Genomic DNA, 13159 nt, shown 5'->3' with positions numbered 1-13159 from the left:
CCCAAGCCCAGTCCCCGCAGCACCAATCCATACCGTTAGAGCGTTTCAGAGTGTAATATCTGCTAGACGAAAGAGGTGACAGCGGACCACAAAAACATGCGAGTCTTCCTTGTTGATATCTAAATGCGTTCATTAGCATTCTTGTATGGAGGATCGCATCTTTCCGGTTTCTTCAGGTCGTGCACGTTCGGTTGAATCATTCAGTTGGATCTGCTCGTGATGTTGCTGTTGTTGTTGTTGTTGTTGTTTGACTCCGAAATTAATCCGTTACAAACGGCACCGAAAAGCGTGGCCTTTTCGCGTACACCTCGTCTTCAATCGCTCGCAGTTGAAGATCGCGCACTTGATCCGACCGAAGAAGTGTGCTTTTGCAGCGAATGTATCCCACGCTGAGTGGCTGACCATTGCTCAAGCCAATCGAATACAGTAATTTGATTGCAACGAAGGTCAACGGTTGGTGGGGTGTATTTTTCTGTCTTTCTTTCTTGGACGGTACACGCTTGCGAAGAGAAAGGATGCAGTTGTGAAGTAAAACGGGTGAAGGCTTCCATACAGCCCCAATACAGACGCGATAAGAGTGGCGAATGGTGTCATCTTTTGCCTTATAAGTAGTTAATTATTACAGCTTTACTGCTTTGCATCAGCAAACTTAAATCTTCGCCTCCAGGGCGCTGTTAAATATTTGGCTAATCATAGACACACACACACAAGCTGATCTAGCCGGTGGCCTCTGTGGCGCAAAATAAACACTGTTAATCAAATTGTCATTGGCCGAAATATTCTCCCTTCTACGTCATACTAGCTTTAACCGGTAGCACTGCACTGAACCGTTTAAAATTCATGTTAGCAAAACAAGTTTGATCTTACCGTTGATTGATTGGGTTGGAACGGCTTCAGGGACGCGCTTTTTTTCTCTCTTTTTTATCCAAAACCCCTCCCCCAACTGCTTATGCCCAAATGCCGAGGAGCTATGAGCGAATTTTAATTGCGAATTGTTGTACGTTATCTGAGTGGATCGGAGGGGTTGGATTGATTTTATTTTTCGAAAATAAAGTTTGTTTAGGTTTATTTTTCTTGCACTGATAAAGTTTGAGTTTGTGCAGTGCGACATAGCAAGGTCACCCAGGAATGCGTTTTAAAAATAAATGTTTCCCGGAATCTAATGATATCATGTTTAAGCTTGCACGGACAATAACTAACATAGAGTTGTTTTTTTGGTAGGAACATTCTTAATTTTGTTTATTATGTACAAGATAGCTACATCTTCTTTTCTTAAAACATAATAAAAAATATATCGTAATTATACGAGTTGGTGTATTTATGCATTAGTTCACTGGAAATATTTAAGGATCAATTCACATTATTTGCTTCTTTTCAATGGGCTTTAAATGGGCACAGGAATCTAATGGAATTGTTGAAAGGATTCCAAAAATACCTAGAATGTCTATTAATATATACCACTCAATGTCTGATTTTTTAAACAGTAAAGACATCATTGGTCACGGCCACAACCACTCAGCCTCGCAACCATAACAAACTATAAAAAATGCCTTTTTCGATTTTTTTTCGATACCATAATTGTCGTCCTTGACCTTTTTTAGCTCTTGTACGACTTGTTGGTTAAACAAATAGCAGATAAAAACTTGTTGCTGGTTTTTTTTTTTTTCAGAAAGAACGGCTTGCCCGCATTGCTTGAATTTGATTCAGGTTTTGTGGCTTTGTTGTCATGTAAGGACAGTCAAGCTTTTAATTTATCTTTATGAATTGTATGCGCACTTGTTCTTACAAGCTTCGACGCAGTTTAAATTATTCCGAAATTAAACCCATTTTTGGATAACATTAAACTTAAAGGATAACATTAAACTTTTTTATTGAGAGTTTCTAGACCTAAACCAATGCCAGTTGTACCATACCAAACAAATAGACTTTTCAATTTTTTTGATTTTTTGTCTTACTTTCTTGAAATGAGAAATTATTGTTAATGCATGGCTATTTTATTCCTTTCATACCGTTATGCTTCAAATTACGGACAGCTTAAAATTCGTGAAATTTTGCATGTTTTTATTTAATTGTTTCAGATCTAGTCCCTGGCCATACCGCTTTTTAATTTTATATAAATGCCATGATGTATTGGAATAGATTAAAATTTTATTTGACCCCTAGTAGGCCCTGATGCCGCAGTACATAATTATTTTCTGTCGGTCAGTTCACCACCAGAGGTTTTGTTAGCAGTTTTGCTTCAAGTCCACGCCAGTGTTATTTCATCGACAATTCCTATTAATCACGTCCACGTGCATTGAAATACATAGGAATTTGTTGTGGAAGTAGCTACCAACGCGAAAATAACAGTATTCTATCAAATTGTGCTCTGAATTTTATTAAAACAAGTATGAAATTCTGTCCAGAATTCGAAGCAAATTTGTTTTATCTTATTTTTAATTCCGGACAGTTGAACTAATTTGTGGTTAATTGCATAAAAAATACTTTTATACAGTGGTAATTACATGAAAACAACGATATTAGAAGATGTCTGTGACAAATGCCTTGATGCTCGTACGGGAAAGACCGTTAATTCACGTATCAGTTTTTCGGTTCTATGCATCTACGAATGCAAGAAAAACAGCACCCAAACGCCGTTGTTTTTAAGACTGTCGTTCAGTCGTTCTAGGAGGACATCGTCGTTCAGAATCAAGTGTCCAGACCTTAAAACAAGTTACAAACTAAAAAAAGTGTAGTTTGTATGTGAATTTGAAAATTATTTCCGACATGTTGAGGCTCGACGGAATTTGAATTACAACGTCCATAATATGAAACAAGAAGCCAAAGCTGTCCGGAAAATGAGTCAATATATTGCTGTAATTTCATGAGTTTTTACAATGTTTCGAGTAAAATTATCGGTAATCTTCATATTTTTCTCAAATTTAGAAGGTTTACTCCAGTAAAGTGAGTTATACAGAGGCCTGACCGATTAAAATTGAATCAGTAAGAAAATGTTAAATGACAAAAAAAAATCCGTAATTGGAAGCAATACGGTATTTGCACTTGTGTTTGCACTTTATTTTACGTTAAAAAAGTCACGTTTTGATTGTAACCGATTTATCAGAGAAAGCACGTGCTCTCTCTCAACAAAAATACCCGCGCATTTCGATGTTTGTGCGATGTTTTAGCAGGAGCGTCAACGTCATTCCGCGAAACGTCAAATTATATAAACATGACATAACTTTGGGAAATTTGTTGTTTTGGTGCAATTTGAAAGTGGTGCAAAAAGGGCTCGATCCGGCTGTGTAGGTTAGATAAATGAATAGAAAATGGTTGCTATCCGTCGATGCAGTTCCTAGAATGTTATCACCACGGCACCCCCTCAACAGCTGGCTCGGGCGGGCGATATTGCTACGACACTTTGCACCACAGCAGCGATGGATCAGCTGTTCCGCCGCGCTGCTTCGCAGTCACTACGACTCGCTTGGCGTGACCCCGAGCGCGACACAGAACGACATCAAGCAGGCGTACTACAAACTGTCCAAGCTGTACCATCCGGACAAAAACAAGGGCAGCGAAGTGGCGGCGGAGAAGTTCCGCGACATCACGGCAGCGTACGAAGTGTTGGGCAACTACCGGTTGCGGAAGCTGTACGACAAGGGCATCCTGCACACCGCCGGGCGCCAGTTTGCGAGCGAAGCGCCGACCGCGGCGGCAGACCACACCGAGGACGATGCTCAGACGCGGTTCTACAAGAAGCGCATGACCCGTACGCATGCACCGACGGCGACGGGACGTACGCCGATTTACGATTTCGATGAATGGTCCCGGAACCATTACGGAAGCCGATTCGACCAGAAGATGAAGGCGGAGGAGCGGTTCAAAAAGAAGGCCGAGCGGGAAGAGATCTTCAAGACACGATTGCAGCACGAGTACATCATCTTTCCGCTTCTGTTTGTCTGCGTAATGTACTGTGTGATAGTGTTCCAGGAGGGCACTTACGATGCTCCGAAACCGGTAACGAAGAGCGAGCCTTAAGAAGGTTTCGCGCGGGTAACGATTCGTGTGAAAGCGCAGGCGTATTATTTATCTGTAAATATTTTAGGGCAATAACAACACTCCGCTGGCTCTTGTGCTTCTTGTGGCCCAAAGTCAACACTTTAAAACGGAAATTGTGTGGGTGTGTTTGTGTGTTTTACTGCACTGTGAAGGCGATTAATTTATTCAGTTCAAAAGCGACCGCTTCGCTTCCTTGCCGTGAAGCGAGAATCTTTACGCGTATCTTCACCCTGTTGCCTTCGGCGTTCCTTCTTGGCCAGTACCCATTCGCGAGACTTCTTCAGCGGCTTGCCACGTGCTTTCTTCGCGTACTCTGCCTGCTTCCGGCTGTACGCAATCTGTGCTGCACTTTCGTCCGTGCCGAGGGCGGCCGGAAGCTTTGCCACCCCGCCCGTCATCAGCACGAGAAAGTATTTCTTAGCCTTGGCAGAGTTGGGATAGTCCACCACAATTCCACCGTAGAAACCGGCTTTCATGGCCTGCGACGTTACCAGCTCGATTTGATCGGCCGTTTCGGGATAAAACTGAAATACGGCCCTAGCATTGCGTGTCTGCAAAAGGAAACGTTGAGAATCGGTAAGCTGTGCGCAGTGATGGAGTTGGCAAGAGCAAACAAACTTACCAAGCTAGAATACAGTGTACTGAAGAACTGATGCAGGCGCTTCGGTGGATTGTGTGATTTCTTGTCCGCATTGCAGAGCCACTGTAGGGCAGAAATTGACACGGCACCGTCGAAAGTGCCGGCCTTGAACGGCATTCCCTGTCCCATATCACCGAGCAACAGATCGCCCTCCACTTCCCGCTCGACGGCTACATCCAGCATGGATTGCGATATGTCCACTCCGATCCACACGTGCCCTTGCTCCTCGAGCACGCTGCCGGACAGCCCGGAGCCGCATCCGATGTCGAGAATTAGTTGGGGCGCGTCATCGTTCGGATCTATGGCCAGCAGCTCGATGGCACGCTCACACATCTGCACCTGGATGTCGATAATTCGCGTATTGTTTGTGTACTTTTGCGCTTCACTTTCGTTGTAAAACTGCAAGTTAATGACGAAAAGGGGTATTAGCTTGGGCGGTTCGAACCCGTGTTTGCTACTTACAATCTCCGGTGGAGCGACATGCTCAGGGCGACGGGACATTTTCACGATATTCGGAACGTAGAAGGGTTTGTTTTGAATGTAAAACGCATGTGGATTTATTTAGATGAAAATGGCACATAGGGAGATCGACTGGACGTCAATGACTGACAAGCATAGAGTCAGAAAAAACAACGCAGAAAATAGTTTTTCAAATTTTGAATCTCCAGCTAGTCCGAAAATGGAGTTGTCGTCTTGTTTGTTTTGTTAAGCACAACACATTCAATAACTCGCACTTGTGGCACTTAAATTATTAAAATCAGTACATAAATATGTTTTACAAGGGGCAGGAATGCAATCACCCATCGTTGCACGGTGGCTCATTTGACAGCAATCAACTGACAGCACTTTGTTGTCATTTTGTTTCGCGAAGCTGTGTCTGTGTTGGTTCGCCGACAAAACATCTGTTTTTGTTAAATACAGTTTTTCAACAAATTTTACACGAAATAGCTGCATTCTCGTGTAAAAGTAATTAGTTAACTTGCTCCGGTTTGTAACAAGCCAAAGTTCCTTGGATTGAAGTGACGCTGCGTACAGAATTTGTAATTAGGTTAGTTGATTAGAACCGTGGAAGGAATCGGTGTGCGGGGTGGAGCTGGGCGGGCTCGGGAATGCAGAACAGTTTAAAAATAGAAAATTTTCAATTTTCCTTTCGTCAGCCGGACACTAGAGGAAAACCATCTACTGCCAGATTGCACGAGAAAGTTGGAGAACAGTCTAGAACGCTCACAGGAACTTAATAAAAAGGCAACCAGAATTGCGATTGCAAGTGATTCATACAGAAGAAAGTGAACGAGTAAGAGGTAATCGTAGAAGGTATCAATTTCAAGTGAAGTTCAAAAAGCATACATAACAGCAACGGCGCAATAATGGTTGCAGCGGAGACACAAGCGATGGCCGAAGTGGACGAGGCAACCGCGTTCAAAGAGCGTGGAAATGCGGAATTCAAGATCGACTGTTGGGAGGCCGCGATCAAGTGGTACACGAAGGCGATCCACGCCGGCGAGAAGCATAAGGATTTGCCAGTGTTTTACAAAAACCGGGCGGCCGCCTACCTGAAGCTGGAGCAGTACGAGGAAGCCCACAAAGACTGCACGCAGTCGCTGGAGATCTGTCCGAACGATCCGAAAGCACTGTTCCGTCGGTTCCAGGCGTTCGAGGCGCTGGAGCGGTTCGAGGAGGCGTACAAAGACCTGCGCACGATCCACACGAACGACCCGAACAACAAAACGATCAAGCCCCATCTGGAGCGGCTGCACGCGATCGTGCAGGAGCGTGCCCGGGAGCGGGCCCAGACCTCAAACAAGGTGACGAAAATGTTCGAGATTGCGTTCGACATCGGTGCGCCAAAGGACAAGCGCGAGCAGGCGATGAGCAATATCGTGGTGCTGGCGCGCGAGCCGGCCGGGGTGGAGGTGATGATGAAGGAGGGCCTGGTGACGCGCATCGGTAAGCTGCTGAAGGTGGAGAAGAACAACGAAATCATCACGAACGCGATCCGCGCGATCGACGGCGTGTGTCTGAGGAGCGCGGAGCGCACGAAGCAAGTCATCAACGAGCTCGGCATACCGTGGTTCCTGCAGATTCTCGACTGCAGCGTGGAGGAGCGGGTGGCCGCCTCGCAGCATTGCATGCAAACCGTGCTGAACTCGATCTCGGGCATGGAAAACAAGGAAGAGTCGAAACCGATCGATGCGCTGGTGAAGGAAAACCAGCAGATCATCGAAACGCTGCTCACCTGCCTGCTGTACTCGGTGACGGATCGCACGATCACGGGCATGGCACGCGACTCGATCATGGAGCTGCTGATTCGCAACGTCCATTGGAAGACGCTGAACTGGGCGGAGCGGCTGGTCGAGCTGAAGGGTTTGATGCGGCTGATGGACGTCTGCTCGGAGCTGGAGGAGTACAAGTACGAGAGCGCGATGAACATTACGCCATCGTCGCGCACGATTGCGACCGTTTGCCTGTCGCGCATCTACGAAAACATGTACTACGATCAGGCCCGCGAACGGTTCACCGAGCAGATTGCGGACTTTGTGAAGGACAAGCTGCTAACGCCCGACCATGAGTCGAAGGTGCGCGTAACGGTGGCCATCACGTCGCTGCTGCTCGGTCCGCTGGACGTGGGCAATACGATCGTGTCGCGGGAAGGTGTGCTGCAGATGATCCTTGTCATGGCGCAATCGGACAACCTGCTCGAGCAGAAGGTAGGTGTGCGGGATGGGAAAATAGTATTAATGGCAGCGAGACTCATTTTTTTTCTTTTTATTTCCATTTTGCAGGTCGCCTGCGAGTGTTTGATCGCTGCTGCCTCGAAGAAGGACAAAGCGAAGGGTTTGGTGCAATCGGGAGCGGAAATTTTGAAGAAGCTGTACACCTCCAAGAACGAGGAAATTCGCGTCCGCGCCCTGGTCGGTCTGTGCAAGATCGGCAGCTCGGGCGGTTTGGACGCCTCGATTCGTCCGTTTGCCGATGGGTCGACGAAAAAGCTGGCCGAAGCGTGCCGTCGCTTCCTGGTGAAGCCGGGCAAGGATAAGGACATCCGCAAGTTTGCCGCCGAAGGTCTCGCCTACCTGACGCTCGATGCCGAGGTGAAGGAGAAGCTGGTGGAGGATCGTCCCGCCATCCAGGGGCTGATTGAGCTCGCCAAAACGGGCGACCAGTCGGCCCTGTACGGCGTGGTAACGACGCTGGTGAATCTGGTGAACGCGTACGACAAGCAGGAGCTGGTGCCGGAGCTGGTTGAGCTGGCCAAGTTCGCCAAACATCACATCCCCGAGGAGCACGAACTGGACGATCCCGATTTTGTGAGCGCCCGTATCGTTATACTGGCCAACGAGGGCGTTACGTCCGGTCTGGTGGCGCTGTGCAAAACGGAGAGCGACAATTCGAAGGAAATGATTGCCCGCGTGTTCAACGCACTGTGCAGCGAGCAGGAGGCACGCGGCAAGGTGGTGCAGCAGGGTGGCGCCAAGGTGCTGCTTCCGCTGTCGCTGAACGGCACGGCCAACGGGAAGCGTCATGCGGCGCAGGCACTGTCCCGCATCGGCATCACCATCAATCCGGAGGTCGCGTTCCCGGGCCAGCGCAATCTGGAGGTGATCCGGCCGCTGATGAACCAGCTCCATCCGGACTACACGTCGCTGGAAAACTTCGAAGCACTGATGGCGCTGTGCAATCTGGCCTCGATGAATGAATCCACCCGGCAGCGCATCCTGAAGGAGCAGGGCATGGTGAAGTTCGAATCGTACATGGGCGAGGACCATATGATGCTGCGTCGAGCCGCCACGCAGGTGATGTGCAACATGGTCCAGTCGCCGGACGCGGTGAAGTTGTGCGAAAAGGAGAACGATCGGGTAAAGATGCTGGCGCTGCTGTGCGAGGAAGAGGACGAGGATACGGCGCTGGCGGCATCGGGTGCACTCGCCTATCTGACCTCCGTGTCGGAGCGGTGCTGCGAGAAGATGTTCGAACCGATCGCGTGGCTGGACGTGTTCCACACGTTGGTGGCGAACCCGAGCGCCGGTGTGCAGCATCGCGGCACGGTGATCATTCGCAACATCATCAAGACGAACAAGCAGCTGGCGTCGAAGCTGTTCGACACCGATCTGCTGCAGATGCTGTACGGTGTTACGCAGCTGAACGACGAGAAGCGCGCGAAGGCGATCGAGTGTGCCCAGGAGTGCTTGAAGCTGGCGGAAGAGTACCGGCTGATCCAGGAGAATGCCGACGCGGACATGGCCCCGGACGTGTTCAAGCAGCAGGAATCGGCGTCGATCGAGGAGATCGATAACTGAGTCGGTCCCCGTAGCAGGAGACCAGCAACAAGTGCATTACAAGGATTTTAAAGTTACATTTATAGTTTACCGTACGATAGTTGCGTTTCGTTTTCCGAGCCATGCGGGAAATATGTACCGTTTAATCGACATGCTCTCGTGACGAGGGTGAACCGCCGTACTTAATTGACAAAGAAGAGCGAAGATGAGGAGCTTTTTCGATCGCGTTGGTAGAGGTTAAGACAATTTTTGATGTTTTCTTTTGTCAGATATTTATAATAAAGTAATTGTGAATGATTTTTCGATAGTTAAAGGCGTCCCATTTACTACGCTTATGGTTGGAACATGTTACAAGAGTTTCCCGCTTATCACTTCAGATACATCGAAAGAACTAATGAACTTGCTTAACTGTAGGGGAAAAATGCTTTCCAGTAGTCGAATGAAGGTGAGAAGATAGGATTAATAGTGAGTAAAGCTTAGTGATAGTGTCACGCAATTCACGCCTTTCCCCTGAAATAACTTTCTCCAGAGAAAATTCAACTCACGGCAGGGGAAAAGCGTCTTTCCCCCGGGTGAATGAATGTGAGAAGGTAATTTCTCACTATCGAGTGAAGCGTGGTGAGGAAATGAACACATTTCTCCTCTTTGCTCACCCAATGAAACGGCATTTTCTCATTGCTGAGTATTTTCTCCGCCATGTAACGCGCTCAGTATGAAAATGGGGGAAAAATTAGTGAGAGTAAAAATGCATTCGCTCGCGACGCCGTTGAGCAAAAGTATCCCTTCGCCTCGTATTACTCTCCAGTGCGAATCGAAACGAGCGTACGGTATCGGGCAAATACGGACAGAATGCTTCGTCGTGCGCGTTCGGGATGACACGGCGTTGATCCGTTTGGGACTGGGGCAAGGTAAATTATGTTGACATCGTTACCACCGTTGAGTGTGCGATTGCGGAAGGGTCAAATAAAATAGTAACACAATTTATGTGAGATGTTTCAGTGTACGCGCCACAACAATGCATTCGACGAGGGAAAGTAGTAGTTTGGTGGGTGCATCAAAAGAAAAGCACTGAAACGTAGAGGAAGCTCAAATTTCCACTACCACTCACGTGTTTAAGGAAAGTTTTGCCTGGCGCAAGCGATTAATTTGATGCTACTGTTTAAAGGCAATCATATTTTCGCTTCGCTATTCCGTCGGTGGAGCGTGTCGTTTTACGCAAACATTCGCGCAAACCGATCTGGTTGTAGCAGCAAAAACGCACCGCAAACGGTCGCGTGTTGTTAGCCTATCTTCATTAGGAAATTGTCGACAGTTATTGTCCTTCCTGGTCTAGCTTTTTTTTTGAGCTTGATTTTCTCGTAAACGCATAAACAACCCGTTTTGGGGAAGGTTTATACTATCCATTTTTTTGTATTCATTGTTTTTGTTGTTGTTTCTTGCTCGTACTTTAAATAACGGATGTTGTTTTTCCGTGCAGTTTGGTATTTGAAAGTGGGTTCTTGCTTGTTTAATCGACCAAAGTAGGTAAAGCTGCATTTGTATGGATTTTGTTCCGCTATCTGTTTAGTTTTGCTTGCCTGTGTCCTTTGTCTCTGTTTGAGTGCGTCGAATAGAATTACGCACCGGAGATTTAGAAGGTTGCGTGATTAATGATAGCACACAAATGCGTTAAGGACAAGGACATTTGAATAATTATTAGCATTAACAAAGTTTAATTTCGGAAACGATTACATTCATTTATTAATATACGTTTTGTTTAACAAATTAAAAAAAAAAACAATTTTTGTAAGCATTTATGCTACTTGAGGATCTTCTAAAAGTCTAATATATTTGAAACAGTATTTAATTAAAAAAAGTATGTTTATTTTTAAGGATCATGTTGTTCTTATTCATCAATGAAATTTGTATTTTTTTATAAATTTGATCTTTTTTTATTTAATTCAAATAAATTCAAATAATTTAAGCCAAGCGGTAATTTAATATGACTGATTATTACTATTGTATGTATACATATGTAATGTATATGTAATGAAATGTAATGTATTATAAGATTAATTTATAAATCAAAAGATGATATCAAATCGTATGTACCACAAAAACATCAATTTTATAAATAAGAGAAAACTTAAGTATAATAAGCAAAACATTAGTATTTTGTACTCATACAGAAAGCTGTTTAAAATATTTTTGAATTATACCTTTACTAGAATTAATAATTCGATTCATGTTGATATGTTGTTTATGAATGAAACACATTTATTGATTCATATAAATATATTTGCAATGAATGTTGCAACCCCCGCACGACAGCATAGACGGTGGATTATTTAATGTCGCTGGCCATGTACCCACCGCCAGCGAAACAAATGACCCTTGGAAATAAGTTGATCGGTTTATCCACTTCACAACACTTTCGTCCAACATGACCCAAGATGGACCAAAATGATGAGCACAAAAAAAAGCAAAAAAGCGGAGGAACTCAAAAAGACTCGAGCTAAATAAAAAACAAAACTTTTGTCATTAATCTAATTTTTGTAGGCTCGCGCGAAAGCAATAGACAGCCATAAAAACGAAAATGCAACACAACGCGCTTTTTGTTTTGTTCTTTTGAAGTGTTTCCAAGTGGTGGAAGTTGGCGAAAAAAATAGAGGAAAAAAAAAAGAACAAGTCTCGATACGATGGGGTTGAAATAAAAATGGCCAAACGGCTGGAACAAGGATATTGTACGGAAATAGTGCCTTTTACCCCTACGGCTTTTTTCTTCAAGAGAAAACCCCCCACTCATGGGTGGGGGGTCGCGTCGGAAAGGGGGGATGGCTCGAGTCCCATGCTTTCCCTTACATCCCAGATACCCCAAACACAACAAACTCGAGATGGTGTAGATTACGTTATGATTTCATTCCATGCCCACGAAACGCAGCCGCATCGCACTCGCAAGCCGAACCGGCCGGAAGGATTCTGGGATTTTTGGCCAGATAAAATAAATTATCCCACCACTTTGGCCGATCTTTTGTTCTTGTTTGCCCGTGTCCTCTTGTGTTGGGTGTGTGTGTGTGTGTGTGTGTGTGTTTTTTTTTGCGCTTGTTTTTCGCCGTGTCTACGAGCGAAAGGGTCGATGGGCAGCAGGGCGGTCTAGTCCAGGCGACGGAGTTGACACTTGGTTTCGGCGAAAGGTCTATGATTTTGCTTTATCGCTGGATAAGCCGCTCCGAAAGCTAGATTTATGGCCGCTAATACCAATTATTCGACTTAGCCGGAAAACTCCGGCAGGCCCTTTTTCGCTCAGCAACGGCCAGCGTGAGCCGCAAAAAAAGGGAGAAAGTGCAAACGAGCATCTGTTTCTTGGCTCACACGCAAAAGGAAGTTTGTGCTGGTTTGGCCATTTCTCGATAGCCGTGACGACTCATTTTCCGCCCCCTCCCCTCCCCCGTTCCTTACCCCCTCCTTGGTTCGAAGCCCGGCGAGCCGGTGCGTGGTAAAGTTTACGCAAAGAAATCCAACGCAGCGCGAAAGTTATGAATAACTGCTGGCGTGGTCGTTGGTCAGCTTGGGTCGAAGGAGTATTCCGATAGGTCAGAGATTGTGGTAGAATAAACGGGCCCCGTGAAGTATTTTTTATTCATGAAGCGTCGACTATTTGGTTTTGGTGTTTGTTGTTACCCTTATCAATGCGGCTTCTGAGAAGAGTTTCTCGTCAGTGAAAGTTGTATCACCATAAACATGTTTAATTGTCACAAAGATGAAAAAAAACCTTGGCAAAACGAGATTCTTTTTTATGTAAAAGACACAGGTCTAATTAGGCTATTATTTGGCGCCACAAGCGCCAGTGTTTAGTGCTGAGAATAAAACATTCCCGCCTGAGTATCTATTGATAAAACGAATAAGTTTTTATTCTGAGAAGTGACTATTTGTATTTGTATTTCAAATAAGTTTCAATAAAGGAAAATTAATTTTTCTAAAGCGAGTCCATTGTCATTAATAAACATTGAATGTTGAAAGAAGAGCTTCGATGGATGCTGATGGACCATAGACCATGATACTGGTCTTATTGAGGGAATGTTCCTTAAAAAAATACAAAACTGTAACCAATTCCTCAATTCATATTTTAGTACAGGGATATTAGGTAGGTACAATTTAAATAATTTTCTGTACATCATCTCCTCTATACCATCTTCTGTCTTTGAACCTGGGTGTTCAAAGACAG

The 13159-nt window shown here is 45.4% G+C and overlaps 3 protein-coding genes across 4 annotated transcripts; 2 read left to right on the top strand and 1 right to left on the bottom strand.

Annotated features, from left to right (window-relative positions):
• The first annotated feature begins 3185 nt into the window (after window positions 1-3185).
• LOC1271462 (dnaJ homolog subfamily C member 30, mitochondrial) lies at window positions 3186-4151 on the top strand. Its single transcript, XM_310260.7, has one exon. The coding sequence runs from the start codon at window positions 3298-3300 to the stop codon at window positions 4015-4017; it is 720 nt and encodes a 239-aa protein (XP_310260.6). The 5' UTR covers window positions 3186-3297; the 3' UTR covers window positions 4018-4151.
• Window positions 4152-4164: 13 nt separating this feature from the next.
• LOC1271461 (probable 18S rRNA (guanine-N(7))-methyltransferase) lies at window positions 4165-5514 on the bottom strand. The gene is made up of 3 exons (XM_310259.7): window positions 5141-5514; window positions 4661-5077; window positions 4165-4589 (listed from the first exon to the last, which is right to left on the bottom strand). Exons 1-3 carry the CDS (start codon window positions 5177-5179, stop codon window positions 4209-4211), a joined length of 837 nt encoding a protein of 278 aa, XP_310259.2. The 5' UTR covers window positions 5180-5514; the 3' UTR covers window positions 4165-4208.
• An 18-nt stretch (window positions 5515-5532) lies between these two features.
• Window positions 5533-9262, top strand: LOC1271460 (protein unc-45 homolog B). Of its 2 annotated transcripts, XM_061642956.1 has the most exons (4): window positions 5533-5726; window positions 5836-5979; window positions 6056-7386; window positions 7462-9262. In XM_061642956.1, exons 3-4 carry the CDS (start codon window positions 6070-6072, stop codon window positions 8974-8976), a joined length of 2832 nt encoding a protein of 943 aa, XP_061498940.1. In that variant the 5' UTR covers window positions 5533-5726; window positions 5836-5979; window positions 6056-6069; the 3' UTR covers window positions 8977-9262. The 2 variants fall into 2 exon arrangements, with proteins under 2 accessions (XP_061498940.1, XP_310258.6); XM_310258.7 differs by having other exon boundaries at window positions 5836-7386.
• Window positions 9263-13159: the final 3897 nt, after the last annotated feature.

Source organism: Anopheles gambiae, chromosome 2, assembly GCF_943734735.2.
Source record: "Anopheles gambiae chromosome 2, idAnoGambNW_F1_1, whole genome shotgun sequence".
NCBI classification, from domain to species: Eukaryota; Metazoa; Arthropoda; class Insecta; order Diptera; family Culicidae; genus Anopheles; species Anopheles gambiae.
The sequence above is the reverse complement of the archived record's forward strand: the minus strand, read 5'-3'. Positions and strand labels throughout refer to the sequence as shown.

What these genes read in the sequence shown, in the direction of transcription:
- LOC1271462 (XM_310260.7), top strand. Translation starts at nt 3,298, where the DNA reads ATGAATAGAAAATGGTTGCTATCCGTCGATGCAGTTCCTAGAATGTTA.
- LOC1271461 (XM_310259.7), bottom strand. Translation starts at nt 5,179, where the DNA reads ATGTCCCGTCGCCCTGAGCATGTCGCTCCACCGGAGATT. An exon ending in ATGTCGCTCCACCGGAGATT is followed by an intron (nt 5,078 to 5,140) that starts GTAAGTAGCAAA and finishes ATTAACTTGCAG; the next exon opens with TTTTACAACGAAAGTGAAGC. An exon ending in GTACACTGTATTCTAGCTTG is followed by an intron (nt 4,590 to 4,660) that starts GTAAGTTTGTTT and finishes TTCCTTTTGCAG; the next exon opens with ACACGCAATGCTAGGGCCGT.
- LOC1271460 (XM_310258.7), top strand. Translation starts at nt 6,046, where the DNA reads ATGGTTGCAGCGGAGACACAAGCGATGGCCGAAGTGGACGAGGCAACC. An exon ending in ACAACCTGCTCGAGCAGAAG is followed by an intron (nt 7,387 to 7,461) that starts GTAGGTGTGCGG and finishes TCCATTTTGCAG; the next exon opens with GTCGCCTGCGAGTGTTTGAT.